Source organism: Protopterus annectens, chromosome 12.part0 (assembly GCF_019279795.1).
Source record: "Protopterus annectens isolate FY-2018-M chromosome 12.part0, PAN1.0, whole genome shotgun sequence".
Taxonomy (NCBI): Eukaryota; Metazoa; Chordata; order Ceratodontiformes; family Protopteridae; genus Protopterus; species Protopterus annectens.
This window is the reverse complement of record NC_056746.1, coordinates 330219087-330240742: the sequence shown is the minus strand read 5'-3', so window position 1 is coordinate 330240742 and position 21656 is coordinate 330219087. Positions and strand designations below refer to the sequence as shown.

The following is a 21656-nucleotide window of genomic DNA, read 5'->3' as shown; positions in this document are numbered from 1 at the left end:
GGGCTGATACTTCCTTCCACAATGGGGGGGGGGGGGCATCCTCCCCCTGGGCCTGGCCTAGCCCCATTGTAGGAATGTTTCCGTATTTTGAGGATTCTACACTGTCTTTTCCAGTTGTGGCACCAGTGCGCCTACCAGGATTGGGCACTTTTTTATCCCGAGTCTTGTGCACCCAGCTTTCTTTTTTAGTTTTTGACTTCTGTCCATGATGTATGCTATATAAATACAATCTGTATATCAGTGTCACCTTGGTGAGATTTTCCGAGAACAGGGTCCACCTCGCAAAGGTACTCACCAAACTTGAGGATGAATTAAATGATTCAAGGATGATAATATTTTGTATGATTGTTATTTTCCTTAAGGATCTGTGTTAAATTTGTCCAAACATAAAATTTCTGATGTGGTTATGTCTGTATTATGTCTTGGTCTCAAATTTATACCAACTGCCTTACCGAGATTACATATACTTAAAAGTGAAATCTTTTCTTTTAGCAGAAAACTGCATTTTATGTACTACTGTAAACAAGATGAAGGGGTTGTGTTTAATGACTGTTATGAAAGTAGTGATGAGGATTCTTTTTATTCATTCCTGTCATCTCAGGAAGATTTGTTTGAGAATGATTTTAATGCCTATTGCCAACTGAATACTGATGCTATCTCTGTTAAAAGCTCTTTTATTCCAACTTTTCTAAGTAATACCTTGCAAGGATTTTTTGCTACTCTTAATTTTGAGGTTGAAAAAATGTACTGGTCCTGCATAGAGAATGTATTTAACTAAGCAGCAGTGGCTAGTCCTATTGGAATTTGGTAATGATAGAAGATGGGTGGTTGAACCATCTGACAAGGGCAACCAGATAGTAATCATGCACTTCACACAATACTAAGAGATGTGTTATAAACATTTGAATAATGTGGAAATTTATAGAAAATGTGATGTTTCTAATTACTTTGAAGCTATTAAGCAGAACCAACTTTTGTTAGACAAAGATTTAAGGCTGGGGTGTTTCACCTTTAAGGATTTGGAAAAGAAGTTTGGAGTGGAAAACTGCTCTATGGCAGTTTTTTGCTGTTTAACTAAAACACACAAAGGTTTGACTAACCTTAGTGGCCGACCTATAGTATCTGCAGAGGCATTTTTTGAAGAATATAAGTGCGTTAATTACATGAACATCTTAAGAAATATGAGTACAGCCTCCTATATCAGGGACAGCCAGGACTTTTTGAACAAAATAAAGGGTAAAGTTTGGAATATGGACATGTTTTGGCCCTGTTTGGATGTCAAAAGTCTATATACTAATATTAAGCATGAAGTAGGGATTCAGGCCTTGTTCCATTTTTTTGGGGACTCCCCTGTGTCCCATTTTCTGATAGATTTAGTTATGTTCTGTTTAAAAAATAATTTGTTTATGCTCAATGGAGACATTTTCCAGCAGTTGCAGGGCACTGCCATGGGGGCGGCTTTCGCCCCCATGTATGCCAATTTAGTCATGGCTAAACTTGAAGATGACTTTATTTATAGACATGATTTTTTTAAGATCAAAAGTTATTTTATATTTTAGATTTATTGATGATCTTATTTTTTTTATGTCATGGAATCCAGACAGAGGCCCTTGGGTTTGTTAATGACATACAAGCTAATACTATGGGCTTAAGCTTTGATGGCATACAGCTTGGCCCACAAGTGAATTTTTTGGATATAAGCCTAGATGGATTTACTACTAGTCTCCATAGGAAATTTGAACATAGAAATGTATTTTTATATGGGAATAGTTTTCACCTCAAACATTTGATCAAGGTACTGCCCTACAATGAATTCTTATGAATTCATAGGCTATGTAGCCTTGATATGAGCTTTGATTTAGAGATAGCTGAAGCAGAAAAATTGTTTATTAGAAGAGGCTATGATGTCCTGCTGGTCAGGGAAGCTAAACAAAAAATTATGGACACGAGGTATTCTGTTAACTCTCAGAGAGATTCTCATCATGTCCGTGCTAGTGAAAAATATAATGTTTGTATTGGTGGAAATCTGTCTACCAATGCAGCTGTGAACAATGGAGAGCAGAAGAAAGTTTTCTTAGTGACAACTTATAATGTTATAACTGAGGAAATAGTTAAAAAAGCACACAGCTTGTGGCCTATGCTCCTAAGGGATAAAATTTTGAACCCTATTCTACCTGATTTTGTGAATATTGCATATAAAAGAACTAGAAATGTGTCTGACATTCTGGTACATAACCAGTTTTGTTTACCAGATGTTAGTTAGTCAGAGCTTAAGCATAAATAAAGGCACTGTTCTATGTGATGGTGGTTCTGTCTGTCAATATGTAGTAAGCTCTTTTGCCTATATTGGCATCAAGTTTACAGCTAGGCATGAATACAGTTGTAACACGGAGGGGGTAGTGTATGTGCTGAGATGAGGATGTAAGAAGTTTTACATAGGGGGAAACTTATAGGAGATTTAGGGTCCGGTTTCAGGAACATATTAAGGACATAAAAAATAAAAAATTAGAGAGTCCCCTTGGGAGTCATTTTTTGATAGCACACCACTCTAACTCTAATTCTCTTAGGGGTTGTGTCTTGGAAAAATTGCAAGTTGGCATAGGTGAATGTGTATCTTTAAAAAACAAACTGTTAAAAAAGAAACCCTGCTGATTTTAAAGTATGGTACTTTGGAGCCTCAGGGACTCAACAAAGAATGTAATTGGAAGTATGTGATTTGAATTGCATGCGTAATTGAGTACTTGTTTTGTGCAATATGCTGTATATAAGCAAACAGTATTTTGTAGTGTTTTTACTCTTGGAAGGCTGTGTAAGCCAAGGCGCTAATTAAATTCGCTTACTTCTTGGATTGGTGGTGTTGGTGGTATTCTATCATTTTAGGTTTTGTGTTTTTTTTAAGTTGTATTTGCTATATATCAGTGTTGCCTTGGTGAGATTTTCTGAAAACAGGGTCCACCTCGCGAAGGTTCTCACCAAGACTTGAGGATGAATTCAATGATTCAAGGATGATAATATTTTGTATGATTATTATTTTCCTTAAGGATCTGCATCCAGAATCCCACTCTCTCCTTGTTTCTTGAACTCTTCTTCTGCCCCCGGTCCCCTTCCCTATTTTTAAACTGGAGTGTGATTTTTTTTTTTTCCTGGAAGGTTTCCTCCAACTTTTTTTTTTTTTTAATCTAGCAAATCCTTTCCACTTGCCAGACTAGGTTAAGGAGTCTCCTCATGAGACACCTTCTGATTGGACTTCGGAGGTAATTCCTTCCCTTCCTTTATCACATTTTTTGTCAGTTCTGGACTGCAGACACCTATATGCAACTTTGTGGAACAAGACAAGAATATTAAGGAAATGTCGTAGCAGGTAGACATAATGAAAGTTCTTGACCAACTACAAATATTGTGGGAGCACAGGGTAGGCAGAATTGTTTTGCAGTATTAGAGCACTTTAAATGTATTTTGTTGATAAAGATCCTCAGTAAATGTGTTCAGATTTAAAGGAATATATTATTGAACAGATATGGTAGTGACAGCAATAAAAGTGCAATGCAATGACATGGGAGATGGTAATAAATGCAAACAATTTTACATTTGAATTTGAGAAGCACAGTTATAAATGGGGGGCTCTCAGCACTATGATCAAGTAATTAATGATTAGGTGTGATAATACTAGATGAAGAGGAGGATGCAAAAAAGAGACACTACAGAAATACGGGACACGTGGTACCATGTCAGTTGTACTGTCGTATGTTGCAAGTATTGTCACTTAGGTCTGTTGGTATGTTTGTAAATAGAAATGAAAAATAATGTCTCCGTTAAGTGAGTGACATCAAGCACATGATTTTCTGTATCTAAAGGTTACTTTTAGACATTTTGAATAGTGTATCTTTCATTTTCTACAGAATAGAAAAACTTGAATTCTTGGATGAAAAAGAATTACTCCAGCAATTACTGCAACATTATTGTATCTGCTGGGCAACAAAAGACAGCAACAATTTAGGTAATATTTTTATGCAAATTGTCATATTGAGTCATTGACTATGCATGCTATTGGACTTCTTGTTAGATGTTTTGTTTGCACCCCTTCCAAAGTTTTATCATAATTGGGATTTGGATTGGATGAAGATGGAAATTTTACAGTTTGTATTTGTCTACTAATGTTTTCTGATTCTGGGGCATGTCACTGAGATTAATTCTGCCATTGGCCTGGGACATAGGATGTCAAAAATCTCTGCACTGGATGTGTTTTGAGATTTAGGTGATTGCATAGAGTGCTGTCGTGTTTGCAGGTGAACTCTGTTGTGCAGTCATTGTGTAACTGATGTGCACAAACTATAACTGCTACCCCAGTACTATAATTGTCTCTATGCAGATTGCTTCTGCACCATGCAGGTGAAGCAGAAGCAGTCATTTAGATTACAGCTGCCTTACAAATGTTGTATGAGTGGAATAATGTAGAATCTGATAGGAGGTTTGTCCTCAGTAGTGACAGGGCTAAGGTCAGAAAGGCATAAAGACAGCTTCGTATATAAAACTTTCCCAGATTACTTCAGTCCCTGCTCTGTTCCATTATCCACCATGGTACTGTTCTTACCCAGATTCATTTTGTTTTACTCCATTGTGCAGCACAGAGAAAATGGCCCCAGGCTCCTTTTATTGTATTTTTCAGCGAAGTCATACAAAAACTGTGCACAATGCATTTTATCTTGTTCTGGATAGATTCTTCCAGCGTACATCATTGTTTTGAAATACAATTTTAATTTTTGTGGATTTTCTCCACTTTTGTTCCTTTTCCTGTTGGATATTCTGCCTTTCAGTGTTTTGCTGAACTTCTCTACATATTTCATGTTTACAGTTTTGTGTTCCCTCTGTTGGCTGTTTCTATGTTGCTTTGGTGTTAAGTGGACATTTTTCACTTTGAATGTTCCTTTGTTACTTCACTGAAATAAAAAAAAAATCCCTTGTTTGCATTTTTTCTGGTAACCATGGACCACAGTTTCAAAAAGTGTAAGTGTATGAGTAAAATCCAGTACCAGTATAGACACAAAATGTATCTGTTTTGTCTTTGGTAAGAACATAGTATTTATAAGAGCCCAATTTGTTAAGCTTTTATTGGAAATTATTTAAGAAACAGAAGAAGCAAATTGTGACTTTTCTTGTTTGAGAAGTTCTGTTTTGCCTATGCTTCAGGAGATGTCTCCTCCAAGCCAAAGCCATTCTTTTTTGGCATTTAAACCTTTGTGTGAGAAAATGGAGGATTTTGTGTCTAAAATAGTGTTTCAGGTTGTGGAATTTTAAGCCTCCATTTCAGTTACTGCAGTTGCAGATCTTACTTCGTAGCTGACAGATAATTTTGTCAGATTATAGTCTTGAATCAACTTCCAGGAAATTGCCTTCCTTATCCCTGTTTCCGGACTTTGATTATGATGGGTTTGTAGACACCATAGCAGGACATAGAAAAGGGTCTCTGCTGCGTCTTCCCCACCTACTGCTGACTGCGCTGTGATACCCAGTGGGGATAAGATGACAGCAGCAAACTAGAGTGAAATACACCACAAAACTGTTTTTCATCTAGATCTTAAATTATTTGACCTATTTCAAGAATGTAGTGTGTGCAGTGTACTAGAATCCAGTGAGAATAGAGTTTGCCTGAGCCTGGGCTCCACTGAAGGAGAAGAGTGCCAGTTTTTGATTGGCTAATTTCTCAGGAGATGTTAGCTGATTGGACAGCTTCTGGAGGGGTGGAGCCTTGCATACTTGAAATAATCAGAGGTTTGCTCAATTCAGTGCCCTTCAGTGTTGGGCTGCTGACAGTGCTGTAGCATGCAATCCAGAGAAGACAGCAGGATACTACTGACAAGGACGAGAAGCCAAAATCTTTTTCTGTCTGGATTCTTAGTAATTCATCAGCTTTCTAGGAATGAGTATTCAGTCTACCAGCCTATGGTGAGAGTTGAGGCTTCTATGTAACAGCTACCTGAGGTGGAGTTCTATTGAAGGATTAAAGTGCCTGCTTTGACCGAGTATGTTTTTTGGGTATAGGATGGATTTTGTCTGGCTTTGGAGTCTTGCAGATTTTAAATAAGCAGAGATTTGCTCATTTTAATGCTGTTCATAGATGGCATGCTGAAAGTGGTCTAATATGCAGTGTACAGAAGACAGAAGGAAACTGTAATGAAGAAGACTACAAAGCCCTTTTCCATGTGGATTGTTACCTGATGGAACTTTTCCAACTGGATTCTGACAGATGTAACACACTACAGGGACTTCATTAGCCTTCTAGGAATGGGTCTGCAGTATAAAAGCCTCTGGTAAGAACAGAGGCTTTCTGCTATCAACTGCATGTGCTTGGGTTCCCTTGAAGGATCAGCGTGCCTATTTTTGATTTGGTGGGCTTCTATGGTGAGTGTGGGCTGGATTTTGATCGGCCAGCTTTTGTTGGGGCATAAACTCAGACTTTAAATTACTGGAGACTTGATTATTTCAGTTCTCTTCAATGCTGGACTGCTGGTACACTGTTAAGTTGCAGTCCAGAGAACACAGCAGGAGACTACCATGAAGGAGAAGACCATAAAGCCCTTTTTCTTCTGGGTTCTTGCTTACTGATTCAGTTATAAGGACTTCATTAGCTTCTTAGGAAATGGGCTGCAATGTACCAGCCCCTGGTGAGAACAGAGGCTTTCACAAGACATTTGTTTGAGCTTGTGATCCAGAAGGATAGGAATGCCCTTTTTTGATTGGGCATCTTCTGTAAGGTCTAGGCTGGATTTTAATTGTTTGAGCCTCTGGGAGCAGAACCTTACAAAACTTTTTTAAATAGAAGTTTGCCCAATTCAGCAGAAGCAAGAATCCTTTTGAGTAAGCAGTACAAGAGCCTAGTCTACAGCAAGTAAAGCAACATCTACTTTCCCATTGTAGATTTTTGTAAGTTTCACTACAATCTGTCTCAGCTTTGTTACAGTGTTTTGATTGACTTTATTGATAAGCTTGAAACCTGTACATTGCTGCCCTCCAGGCCATGACGCATCCAAAATATGAGTATGTTCTTTATTTTTTTTGCTAATGTAGGGGTGAACAGTCTCAGGCAGTCCTTCTTGGAGGAGATGGATGGTTAAACACTAATATGCTCTTAAGGAGGGGAAATCTCTTGTGTTAAGTGGTTTTCTCCCCTCACCTAGTATGATGCCTAAATACAAATCAGCCATATTTGGCTTCATTGATTGGTTATGTATGTGGAATCATTGTAGCAGGATCCAGTTTGTGATAACCTAGGAAGGTACACAGACCTTCCTGCTTCACCGGGGATGGGTTGCCCCAGTCCTTCAAGAGCTTTTGCATACTGGCAAAAACTTTTCTACTCCCATAGTTCCTTTTTAGATAAAGTGAAATTAGTAGATATCCTGAACCAACAAACTCCAGTCTGCCAGGTGGAGGTTGGGGGCTATTCAACACTAGAAGCCTCTCAAACAAGCTGCATGACTTGGTAATGTTCCTTTACCTGTTTAACATACATGTTTTCATGGTTAATGAAACCTAGTTCCAATCTGAGACAAGCAGACCTATTATAATGTTCATTGTCCATCACACATTCACGACCACAAGTAGTAGCAGGGCATATCCATAGTTTTCTTTCTTTTCTTCTGTACTTCCGTGATTAGGAGGCTTCCCTTACTATTATGATTAGGAGGCTTCCCTTTTTGTGCTCACCAGTAGCCCATTCATTCCCCTGGGAGACGAGAGCCCTGTGGTCTGTTCATTCTTCCCAATGAGTTAAGCAGTGGTAAGTAGAGCTGACACCTATCTGTGGCCAAGGATGTTTGCTTTATAGTCTTAGCCCTTCTGCTGCCCTTGCTAAGCACTGTGCCAGGGTTTGGCTTTCAGGGGAATGCCAAAGCATGCTGCTTGCTTCTGCAAGCAATGGTAGCCCAAAAGACTGCCTTTCTCTTCTTGAAGCTAGTGCTTCTGTGGATCTCCAGTCTTCATTGGAGATTCTACAATAAGACTAAGTGCCAAGACATGATTTTTAGCAATGTGCACAATATTTCAGTAATACCTAGCCATCCTCTAAACTCAAGATAAATGTTACAACCCTCATCAGTACAGAAACCATAACTAACGTCTTGGAAAATAAATTCAGCATTATTCACTCCACCTGTTATACCCCGTGTCCCACCCTCTTACCAGAACAGGCTAAACCTACCTTGTCATTAGTATGGATGGTCTGTCAGTCTCTCCAGAACAAGAATAACACCTCCTTGAGGCCAGACAGCGTCCGTGGCTGCTTACTGGCAAGCTTAAAGCATAATTTGACCAAACCGCTTATCTTTAATCAAGGTCTTTTCACAAGTTATATACCTTACTATACGACCATCAGTCTGTGTAACCTTATCTGTACAATCACGTACCAAGTTATGGTAGATTTAATCAATAAGGATATTGCAGATTTGTAGGCATGAAATCCTTCAAAGTTCAGCTTTGTCAAGGGCAGGTCATTGGCTAATGTTGTTAATATCTTTAAAAAAGTTGTCAGTGCCTTTGATGAATGACTTCATATTCATACTGTGTCTGAGCTTATCCAAAAAACATTTGATAGAATTCTTTAGTCTGCATTATAAATAAGCTAACCCAGTTAAACATCTACCGTTTGAAGTTTGCTGGATTGTTAACTGGCTGTCAAAACATACTTTATCAGAAAAAATGTTACCTTTTTCAAAAAAGCAAAATGTATCTAGTAGCGTTCCTCAATGTTCTGTCCTACCCGTGTATGTGTGGTGGTGACTTCCATGGTCTTCACCAACCTTGTGGAAGGATCCCCACCAGAATCGGGGTTCCACAGTCCTCTGTCCAGGGAAGAGCACCTAGCTCCCTGAGGGCTTGACTGACTGCTCCACTCCAGAGACTGTCAGGGGACATCTACCCCTCTAGCTGTCAAGGTGGAAGGTCATCACTTGTGACAAGTGAATGTTATAGACTTACTATCCAAAGGCTTCATAATTCCTTTCCTCTCCCCATTTCAGCTGCATTGTCTTCCCCTTTTTGACATCCTGCCCCATCAGAAGAGGGTGATGTGAGTCAAGTTATTCAACCATCTCTTAAAAAGAGCAATCTAGGAGGGTCCTGCCAGGGCAGAGAGGGTCCATGTACTACTCCAGATTATTTTAGTGCCAAAAAAGAGACTCAGAAAATCAGGCCCAGTTTACTTTTGAGAGGCTTCAACCACTTTGTATCAGAGCAAAAATTCTAGACGATCTCTGTCAGTTCTTCCTAGCTTGATTGTTAATAGGAGATTGGCCCTCTTGGATGCCTGTCTTGCACATAAAGATCATTAAGGTGTCAAGGAGGCTTATTCTGTTTTGCTTGGTGGTCAGCCAGTACCAGTTCTGGACCGTTCCTTTTGGACTAGTTTCTAATTCCAGGGTATATTGGGGATGCATGTATATGGTTGGTTGTGGTGAAGCGAAAGCTGCAAGGAGTCAAGGTCTTTGCATACCTAGATGGCAGGTTTCTGGCTACTCCAGCTTTAGAGATGTACTACAGATTCTCATTTGAGACCGCTCCAGCCTTGGGGAATCACTGTCATCTCTTTCTATTGATTGTAGCCCATGCAAGTTAGAACAGCTAAAGGTTGTTTGCTGGACTCTGTTTGGTGCAGGGTGACACTCTTTTAAGAAATTATTCATCCCATTTTTCACACGGGGAACAAAATTTATCATTCCAGAGCCTTGTTAGCAGCCACATGCCTTAGGATAGTGGGGCTTACAGCAGCCATGATTTTTATGATGCTGTATATGAGGCAACACATGCAAATGCCCATTGGGCTAGTTAGAAACAATGAAACTAGTACTTGAATGTGATATATGACCACATCAAAGTTTCTTAGACATGGTGGAGCATCTTTCTTGGTAGTTTCTTCAGTTTCCCAATCCCCAGGTGACCATCACCATGGATTCTTCAGCTCTAGTGTGTGTGTGTGTGTGTGTGTGTGTGTGTGTGTGTGTGTGTGTGTATAGCATTTTCATGGATGGATAGTCTAAAGTGCACGACCAGCCTGTGAATCAGTGTCCTGGAGACGGCAATGGTTCTCCTAATCCTGCAGGCCTTTCAAGATTCCCCTCCTCAAGGATTAGTTATTGTACACTGTGACAGCATTGTGGTGCTGTGGCATGTCAACAAGCAATGACAAACTCCTTCCTGTCCTCTTTGTCAAGAAGCATTACAGTCGTGGAAATGGGCCATATTCTCAGATTGTTTTCTAATCACCTCTCGCATACTTAAAGAAGTCAGCTGCTCAGTAGACAAACTCAAGCAGTGCCTGCTTTTGTTGCATTTAGTTGTCTCTCAGCTGGATGGTGGCAAGGATTTTCCTGAATTGACAGAATTTTACTGTGACATGTTTGGGTGTCTGATCATTGCTGAGTGTAGTGATGACTTTTCCCAGTTCTCCTCCTTGAGAAGTGGCCCAGGGAAACTGTAGTCCAGGAGTGGCCTCCAGGGGTGTTGTGTGCCCTTTCCACCTTTACCTCTTATTCCTGTATTCATATAGAAAACCAAAGTTAGCAAGGCTAAGGTCATTCTTTTTGTCCTTCATAGGCCTTGACATATTTATTTCTCCTTGCTCTGACCTCACCTTGTAGAAAAGCCTTCCAGGCCCTGACATATTTTGTTCCTCTTGCTCTGCCCCCTACCTTTTAGAAAAGACTCTCAGGCTGAGCTCATTCTGAACTGACTTACCTATCCCTGACTTTCGGGTTGTCATCTCTTGGTTTCTCCAGTCCCATTAATGGCCAGGGATGTACTTTGCCCTGATAATCATTATCTGTATCTGTCTAGATGCTGTAAAGCCCAATTCTTGTAAACGTGCAGAAGTGGATTCATTTTTCAGTTAGGAGTGTAAGAAATGGTTTAGATTCATTTTCTGCTCCATTTCAAATAATACTAGATTTCCCAGCACAAATTTTTGGTACAGGTCAGAGCTATTCATGTGCAGATTTTTACATTTCATCTGTTTCAAACTCCCACCAAAGATTTCAGAATTCTGGCCTTTCTAAAGGATGCTTTTCCTTTCAGACATTTGTTAAGAGAATTACTTCCAATGCAGGGCCTGTATTTCATGTTGAAAAAAATCAAGATTCTTCACTTCAGAGCAGTCTTTGGTACAGAGCTAAAATTTTCTATCCGTGAAAACCTTTTGGTGGTAATACCTTTGCTAGATGAATTTTCCAAACTTCAGGCATTGTCAATGTAGTCACATTCTATCTTTTTCCAAAAATATAGCATAGTCCTGCAAACAAATATTAGTTTCATTGCTAAAGTAGCCATGGAAGCTAATCCTAACTAGTCTGTAAATCTTGCAGTATTTTATGTAACTGTTCCAGTAAAACTGAATGCTGTTGCATTGTAAGGATGTGTGTAGATAGCTTTGTTTTAATCTAGATGGGGCAAAAGATCTCAGAAAGGATTTACAATTAGTTGTGTTTTATGCTGCTTTAAAAATGGACAAAAATGTATCCAGAGTCACTTTATCCAGGTGGTTATCTCAGTGCTTCATTATTTATTTCCATTTGTTAACTGGGAGAGTCCAGCTGAGCAAAAGTCTGTTTTCATCAGAGGTTCCAGGAGAAAACCTCAAGAGTAGTACAATCTACACATATTACAATGGCTTCCATTGATTTGGTCGACATCTGCTTAATCGACCACATTCTGTTGACTGTACAGATAGCTGATAGGTGTGTGTGATTAACAATCCCAGTGTAGGGCAATATTCCCTTTCTCTGGGGATTATGCGATCTTGGAGTTAGTATATATAATTAGTTTGGGGGGATTTTTTGTTTTTTTTACAACTGAACGTAAATCATTATAATATACAATAATGTATTGTAATATACAATACTATATACATGTGTGTATTATATGTATAAATAAATCTAAATGTGTGTTTATATATATATATATATATATATATATATATATGTATATATATATATATATATATATATATTACGATATGTGTGTGTATGTATATATATATATATATATACATATATATATACATATATATATATATATATATATATATATATATATATATATATATATATATTTTTTTTTTTTTTTATGTATTTATTTATTTTACATTCACTTTTATGTTGGGTACTAAAAATTCTACTACTGATATTTGTGTGTGTGTTTTGGGGTTGGTATATTATCTTGGAGTTGGTATATTTAATTTCTGGGGGGGGGTGCAGGACGAAGCCCCCCACATGGGAGGTGTAGATTTTATATATATATATATATATATATATATATATATATATATATATATATATATATATATATATATATGTTAGGAAGTTAAGTTTTTCCCACTGTAGTACGATCTTGGAGTTGGTATATTTCATTTATGGGTGTGTGTGTGTGTGGGATGAAGCCCCCCCCACATGGGAGGTGCAGGGAGGCTTGCCCCCCTGCAGAAATGTAGTAAAAACTGTGTTTGGCAGTTTGGTGTCGTTATATGTGGAGGGGATGTTATTTTCTTGTGATCTTATAGTGTTAGATGTTATGAAATTAAATGTTATGGGTTTTAGATGTTTCAAAGTAGACAGTGCACACACACACACACACACACACACACACACACACACACACACACACACACACCAACATAAAAGTGATTGATAAATACAAGCAGATGAAAAAAGAACAAGTGTACATGATGGATAATGCCTAAAGTATCAAGATGCCACCTAGGAAGGGTCTGCAGAGGACTATGTCCTAGTGGTGAAGCACATAAATGAAATGTGACAACAAAGATAGATCTGCACGGTTGTTTTTCATTCTCATCACCTTTGCATGCACTTTTTTTTCCTGGCTTGGCTTAGTGCTCTTTAGATGTATATGGATTTGAAATTGTGTTCCACATATGAGCAGCCTGTTACAGATAGCGATTGTGAAGACAGACCACAGGGAATTATGGGTACAAATAGCAATTGAAACCTGGGGTCTTCATAATCATGACCATGCAGATTTGTTATTATGGTAAGAACATAACTTTCTGTTGCAGGCCATTTTAGCTAATATTTCTTATTTGATGTTTTTCATGCAGACAATGATGTCCTTCAAGGATGCATCTGCAGTCTTTACAAATGGGTTGTCCTGTCGTCAGGCAGCCCTTCGGTCGGCCGGATTCCAAAGTCTGGGTCTGGCTTCGGCTGGTGTCGCACTTCACCCGACGTCATTGCGGCAGTTCTTCGGGTATAAAGGCATCAGCCGACGCCATTTTCCTCAGTCTTTCTTGCCGCGTGGCGCCCGAAGCAGAAGCTGTTCGCAAGTGCCGGTCAGTCAGATCCAGAGAATACTACTACCGAATACTACTTCGAAGACTTCTGTAAAGCTAAGTACCCCGTTGGGGACTCTTTCTTGCCTCAGCCTATGTCAGAGAAAGTTAATAACTGTTTATCTTGTGGGAAACAAATACCTCATAAAGATTTCCACTCCTATTGCATACATTGTTTAGGCCCAGACCACGACGTAGCATCCTGTCTAGCCTGTGCTTCTTTTAACCGGCGGACGCTTAGACGTCGATCAGACTTTGCCGAACAGATTTTCGGCTCCGATTTTGCCTACATTATGCCGTCGGATCCTCCGACTACACAAATAACCAAGAAACGCAAAGAAAAGGACCGACACTCGCGGTCCGCGGTTTCGGCCGAAACCGCGGTTAAGCAAACCGCGAGTGTCTCGGTTTCGGCCGAAGCCGAGCAAGCGGTTCTTTCTTCAACCGATAACATGCCTTCTACCGAGGCCTCTTCTAACCTGGTAGAAACGGCTTCTGAAATCCAACCTTCTGTTGCGGTTTCACAGGATTTATCAGACACCATTCCCCTGGATATCTCTACCCCTGCACGTGGAGCTGCTAGGCCTCCTCCAGCTATGTCTATTAAGGCCTTTGCCAGGGCTAAAGCAGCCAAAGCACCAAAACCTGTGCATGCCAAGCCCCCCTCTCACAGGCCCAGCACCAGCTCCCATATGCTTTCTTTGGCTGAGGATCTCATCTCTTTAATTCGTGGAGCCCAGCCTCATCCAGACAGGGCCTCTCTCCCTCCTCCAGAAAAGAGGTCTAGAGCAGAGCCCCCTGAGCCAGTATCCGCAGATGATTCCTCTGATGACTCAGAACATACAGACCCTCCTGAGGCTTCTTATTCTCCTTACAAAGACTCTGATGCTGAGGAGTCCATCCCTTCAGCCTCTCCTCCTGAGGAATTTTCCTTTGGGGAAACCTTGCATGCTATGAGGGAACAATTTCAGTGGCAGGGCCAAGATTTCTCAGACTCTAGAAAAAGGCTTAGGACCTTTCTACATTTGCCACAGCATAGGCCTTTAGCTATACCTCCAGTTCTTTCTGTTGTGGATGATGCATTTAATGATGCTTGCACTGCTCCTGATACTTTACCTCCGGCTCCTGCTAAGCCCGATAGGTACTACAGGGTCCCGGACACTCATCACCACTTATATAAGGCTCCTTTTGCAGATCCAGAGACTATCTCCCAGGGTCCAAAAGCTGTAGCGGCTACTTCTTCTAAAAACCCCTTCCCCTCTGAAAGGGAATCCAGGTCCTTAGAGAGATGGGGTAAAAAAGTTTACACCTCTGCTACTTTGTCAGCTAGAGCTTTGAACTGCCAATTCCATATGATTCAATATCAAGAGTTTATGCTTGACCAGTTGACTAAAAAGCTGTCCTCTGAAGAATCTTTAGATAAAAAGTATGTTCAAGAAATGGTACATAACATACAGCAGGTTAGTAACCATTCTTTAAAATGTGGCTATGATGCACTGGAGGCTTCCTTTAGATCAGCCATGACTGGCACAGTTATCAGGAGGCATGCATGGTTGAAAGAACAGGCATTACCAGACCATGTCGAATCTAAGCTTTTGGATGCACCTATGGACAAGGTCAGTTTATTTGGTTCCCCTGCACAGCAGGTACTAAAAAAGATGGAAGAGAAAGCAAAATATGTGCAGACAGTGAAAGATTTCTTGCAAGTTCAACCTCCAAGGTTTAGCAGGAACTGGCCCTCCAAGAATTGGTCCTTTCCAGACTCCTCTAAGGCACAAAGAGGCAGGAATAGGCGCTCTAGAGGCAGAAACCAATCCAGGGGTGCCTACAGGGGTCGCCAGTGGCAGGGTAACAACCAACGAGGCACGGATACAGCCACCACCACTACAACAACTCAATCACAGTGACTTGGCGGTGGCACCGCCTACCAGGGATCAACTAGAAGCACCTTTAGGCGGAAAGCTAACCTTATTTTCAAGAAACTGGCACTGCATTACAAGAGAAAAATGGATTTTGCAAACTATAGACCAAGGTTACAGATTCCATTTCCATACTCTACCAGGAAAGAGAGGAATGCCGAACCTACCACCTACTCAAAGGACAGAAGCTCTAAAACAAATATCTCAATTATTAAAAATGAGAGCTGTGGAGAAGGTACCATCTATGGAGCAAGGGAAGGATTTTACTCCAGACTCTTCCTGGTACCAAGAAAAGAAAACAAATGGAGGCCTATTCTAGATCTGTCCGCTTTAAACACATACCTCATTGTTCCAAAATTCAAAATGCTGACTCTACAGCAGCTTCTTCCCATGCTGGGCAAGGAGTCTTGGCTGGTAACTCTAGATCTCAAGGAGGCATACCTGCACGTCCCCATAAGACCAATTTGCAGAAGATACCTCAGATTTCTTGCAGGATCAGAGCATTATCAATTCTCAGCATTGCCCTTTGGCTTATCTACTGCGCCCAGAGTGTTCACGAAATGCCTGGCATCAGTAATCGCTCATTGCAGACTTCAGGGGATTCAAATCTATCCCTACCTGGACGACTGCCTGATACAAGCGGACAACAAAACAAACTATCAGAAGACTTACAAAGAGTCATCTACCTGCTACAAGCCCTGGGATATACAGTCAATACAAAAAAGTCAAGGCTGATTCCATCCCAAAGAATAACCTTTCTGGGTGCAGAACTGGACACATCAAAACAAATGGCATTTCTAACTACAGAAAAGAAAGAGCAACTTCCTCTCTACTTCTTGGCATTAACAAAGCAGAACCATTTAACTGCAAGAAAAGTGCTACAAGCTCTAGGCTTCATGGCATCCTGCATAATACTGGTCCCTCATGCTAGGCTGCATATGAGAAAGCTACAGTGGTATCTAAAGAATTTGTGGTCCCAGCACCAGCACAGCTTAGAAACCAAAATTCCAATGATCCCATGCCTGAAGCAAGAGTTCCTATGGTGGGCTCAGGCCTGCCAATCAAACACAGGATTGCCCTTCTGCAAAAGTCAACCAACACAAACCATCACGACAGATGCCTCAGACCTCGGTTGGGGGGCACACATGATGGGCAAGTGCATTCAAGGCCTATGGACTCAAGACCAGCTACATCTGCACATAAATCTAAAAGAAATGATGGCAGTGAAATTGGCAATCCAGACATTCAGACCTTTTCTCCAAGAAGGCCAGTTGATGATAAGGACAGACAACACCACAGTTATGTGGTACATCAACAAGCAGGGAGGCACACACTCATACCCTCTATGCCGGCTGGCACTGGACCTATGGGATGTGGCTCTGAGCTACAACATTCAGTTACAGGCAATTTATGTACCAGGGAAGGAAAATATTCTAGCAGACATATTAAGCAGAGCTACAACAGATGCCCACGAATGGATGCTGCATCCGGACATCTTCAAAACCATCACAAGAAAATGGGGATTACCACAAATAGACTTGTTTGCATCCCCATTCAATCACCAGTTGAAGAAATTCTGCACAAGGACTTACCACCCACTTGCTTGGAAGGTGGACTCCCTATCTTTCAGTTGGAAAAGCCTGACAGCATACGCCTTCCCTCCACTTCCTTTGATGCACAAGGTGCTTCTGAAGATCAAAGAGGAACGTCCGAGGATCATTCTGATAGCCCCAGACTGGCCAAGACAACATTGGTATCCACTGCTGAGGAGCATGTCCCGGGAACAAATATGGACATTGCCCCTGATCCCATTACTGCTAACACAGAACAACTACAACATCCTGCATCCAAACCTAAAAACTCTGCAGCTAACTGCCTGGAACATTACATAACAGCAATCAACCCAAATTTATCACAAAGGGTTAAAGACATAATCCTGGAGGCTCGTAGACCTTCAACAAGAAAAAAATATGCAGCAAAATGGAAAAGATATCTCATCTGGAGTACTGAAAAAGGGCAAGATGTGACACTGGTGAACATAGCCAACATCCTGGAGTACTTGGCGGAGCTCTTCCATACAGGCCTGTCCTACTCTTCCATCAAGATTCATGCATCAGCTATATCAGCAGAATACAGCTTGGATCCTCCTGTCTTCTCGCATCCTCTGCTCAGACAGTTTCTGAGAGGAATTAAAAATGTAAAACCTCCCAGGAAACCTCCATTGCCAGCATGGGACTTGAACTTTGTGCTAGAAAAGCTGACTCTTCCTCCTTTCAAACCAGCAGCAACAGCAGAATTACAATACTTATCCTGGAAGACTGCTTTCCTGCTGGCAATAACTTCAGCAAGAAGGGTCTCTGAACTACAGGCATTAATGGCAGTACAACCCTTCCTAATCTTCCATCAAGATAGAGTGTCCATGAGAACAAATCCCACATTTATGCCTAAGGTGGTATCCAGAGTATCTTTAAATCAGGCTATCCACCTTCCTACATTCTTCCCCAACCCACAGAACAGGGGAGAAAGGCTCTTACATACCTTGGATGTACACAGACAATTACGCTACTACCTGGACAAGACAAAAAACAATAGAAAAACTGACCAGCTTCTGGTAGCATATGCAACAGGGAAGGAAGGAAATCCAATTTCTAAACAGACAATCTCCAAATGGATAGGAAATTGCATTAGATTTTGTTACTCCTACCATGGAAAGAAAACTCCAGGGAACATCAGGCCTCACTCCACAAGGGCTACAGCCACTACCACAGCTTTCTTACGAGGAGTGGCTACCAAGGACATTATAGAGGCTGCTACTTGGACCTCCGTGCATACATTTGCCAAGCATTATAACTTACTTCTATACTCTAGATCCCGTGCTGGTTTTGCCACTGCTGTTTTGCAAGGGATCCTAACTACACCATAATCTCTTCTCATTTCCTCCTCCTCCCCTAGTTTAGCTATGGTATTCTACCCATTTGTAAAGACTGCAGATGCATCCTTGAAGGACATAGTACAGTTTTGTACCTACCATAAATGTAGATGTCCGAGAGGAATGCATCTGCAGTCAGGATTACCCACCCTCCTTCGCCTCTGAGGTACTCCTAGGGTATTTGCCAATCTTCAGCTAGCTTGGGGGGGATCTATTATGGTGTATTTGTTTGTATATATGTACATACATGCTTATTTTATGTGTTTGCTCTCTACTATTTGGAAACTTTGGCATTTATCCAAATTTAGCCATCCTAGAGGGCACCTGGCATCTGGGGCAAGAAACACTGAGGAAAATGGCGTCGGCTGATGCCTTTATACCCGAAGAACTGCCGCAATGACGTCGGGTGAAGTGCGACACCAGCCGAAGCCAGACCCAGACTTTGGAATCCGGCTGACCGAAGGGCTGCCTGACGACAGGACAACCCATTTGTAAAGACTGCAGATGCATTCCTCTCGGACATCTACATTTATGGTAGGTACAAAACTGTACTTTTCTATCCATGTTAATCCTTACTTCATATCAAAAGTTGCTAAGAAACCAAACGTAACCAATGTGTATATTTTCTGTTTTTCTTCCCTCAGTACTTCAACCAAGATGAATACTTCTTTCACTGCATGGAGGTACACAGACAGTTAAGGTTTTTTTGCAATAAGACCAGGTATATCCCAAAGAATTGAAAGTTTTGTGATTCATAGGAGGTTATTAGGCTAGCGGCCCTAGAGCCTATACAAGCCTATCCATGTTAATCCCAAGTATTCCCATTTGTTCTTTTTTGGGTAGTTTGCAGAACGAATTTATGAACAGAGTGGGTCTGTTATCAACACCGGCTACCCCTGTCCATGAGGGATATGGGTGGCATCTTAGGGGGAAGAATTTGCGGTTTCCCATCCAGTTATCTAGGTTGCATTTGAATAGGGTCAATGAAGAGCTCTGTTTTACATGAATAGGGGGTCTATTCCAGAGAAGCAGCAGTCTTTGGGACAGATATCTGTCTATCCAGCATGATCTGTTAATGTCACAAGCTAGGTTGATATTCTTAGAGTGACTGACTCTTGAGCCATTTGACTTGTGGAGGTGCAGCATCTTCACTGGAGCAGGGTTGGCGATTGCCCTATAGGCCAGGCACAGGTCACTTCTCAGCAACCTATAAGATACAAAGTAAAGTGACAGGGCTTTTAGCCTGTCCAAGTAGATCATGGTTTGGAGTCCCTGTATTATCTTAGTGAGAAACCTCTGAGGTCTCTCTAGCTGCTGCAGGTGTCTGGTGAGGTACATACAAAAAGGGTGCATTATACCAGTGGGTTGGAACTCGGGGGGGGGGGGGGGCTGCTGTCAGTATTGTAATTTGTAGAGAATTCCGTTTTGCCAAGAGGAATAATAATGCATTTTTTTGCATTAGCTTTAGACCATGGCTTTGGCACCATTCATTTGTTTGTGTTAGCCCTTCCTGTAATCTGTTGACATTGTTGGGAGACTTTGATTGCTCCCAGTTTACAATCATCAGAGAACTTGATGAGCCAAAGGCTATCTGCTGTGGCGTAGACTTCTGAGAAATAGATGGCAAACAGTAAAGGGCCCAGTATAGACCCCTATGGTACTCCACTGGTGATGGGTCTACTGGTGTAGCTGGAGTCACCAGTTTTTCAGTGTGTGCTGTCAGTGAGCCAATTGGCTACCCATCTAGTAATATAAGGGGTAATCTCTATCTGGGAGGATGTACCAGTGATGCCAGAGTTGGGAGTTGTGTCAAAAGCCTTGGCTAGGTCAAGATAGGATGTGTGCACGGTTTCATCTTTATCCATGGTTTTGATGACATTCTCAAAGACGTCTACCAGGTTTAATAAGCATGATCTGCCCTTAGCGAAGTCAGACTGGGTCGGTTCCAGCATTTGGAGGTCGCCTATGTCCTTGTCTCTATTTCAAAAAGAAATTTGGATCTAAAGTATCAAAGGTGATTCTAGCAAAATGGATTGCAGACTGCATTCATTTCTGTAGCAACATGTATAGTAACAGTCTTCCATCAGTTGCAGAGGGTTAATGTTCTTGAGCAGTTTCTGTCTTATGAGTTTTTATGTACTGCAGCTTTGGATGATATATGTGCAAGAGCTGGCTGGTCTTCTGTTAATGCTTTTACAAGGGATTATAAGCTCAATGTGATATTTAGATCCAGGTCTTTCTCTGGAGTCAGTGGTATAAGGGATATTTTTTTTAATTAAGGAGAGTACCTGTAAGGATTTCTTTTGGAACTGTGTGCCATTGTTACTGAGGACAGCCTGCCTTATGTGAGATATGACTTGCCATAGAGGTTGGGCTGGATGAGCATGTCCCATCTCCATAACATTCCCACCTTCCTTTCCCCTTCATTCTTCTGTGCTGGGCTAGAGAAGTATGGTTAGTCTTTTGTATGCTTCAAGCAGCATATTGCAGATTGTATGGACAGGAAAGGCACTGTGTTTCATGACAAGGAAGGGGAGGTAAGTAGCTTGTGGAAGAAGTATGGGCCAAGCTGTTCCAATGTCTACTGGCATTAGTCCTACTGTTACCAAGGACAACCTGGTCATCTAGATATTTCAAGATGGCAAGTACATAACTTTCACTTACAGCTGCTTTCCCAGACTGTCTGAAATAGTGTCATATTAGAGCAGTCAGTTTTATGCATATCCTGGTAGACTGTATTAGAGGGGTACTGGTTGTAGTTGCTGCAGCAAGAAAGTGTTTCTGATAGGGTCCCACATAGTGTGCTGGTGTGTGTGTAAAGTAAGTTGAATTTGCTTGTCTTATATTGTGTAGCTTTGGTTTCACCCAACTTTGTTTTTTGTTTTTCACTAGGTTAGTCCCACCAGGCATGACCTTTTTTCAGGGAAGACTTAAGGTTGTATTCATACTGATTAGGGTTAATTTGGCTTGGGCACAAGCAAAATTCTTCTACTGTGCCAGCGGTGAGGATATCCATATCCTGTAGTTATAGCATGCTCAGGGAGTCTGTGAAAGGCTCCAGTGGTAAGGAGGAGGATAGTGTGATGGGGATGATATGGTGAGTGGCAGTTGTGTGCAAGTTAAAACAAAGTCTGGTTTATTTACACAGCAGTTCTCTTGGCAAGTGTTGCACGTTTGTAAGTAGATTCTGACGAGGAGGTGTGGACCTTTATACTACATCAGGTAGCCTTTGAGGTTATGGCTGATATTGAGAGTATAGAGTACAAATAATGCGGATGACATCTGAATTAGTAGTGGGAAGTAGGGAAGTTAGAGACAGTTGTGAAGGAGTAACATTAATAGTTTGACAAGGCCCTCAGCAATTGTAACTGATGTGCGGAAGAAAATGCTGTGCTTGAATGATCTCCATGATCACACAAAAAGCAAATGAGATGGCCACAGTAACATAGCATAAATTGCTGTCGTCAGTCCTACCCCT

The 21656-nt window shown here is 41.1% G+C and overlaps 1 protein-coding gene across 3 annotated transcripts in view; it reads left to right on the top strand.

Annotated features, from left to right (window-relative positions):
• Positions 1 to 21656, top strand: part of LCMT1 (leucine carboxyl methyltransferase 1) — a 433670-nt gene that overhangs the window by 369379 nt on the left and 42635 nt on the right. For all 3 annotated transcript variants that reach the window (XM_044089403.1, XM_044089404.1, XM_044089405.1), the window contains exon 10: positions 3900 to 3997. In XM_044089403.1, the coding sequence (XP_043945338.1) occupies positions 3900 to 3997 (98 nt within the window). The remainder of the gene's footprint in view (positions 1 to 3899; positions 3998 to 21656) is intronic.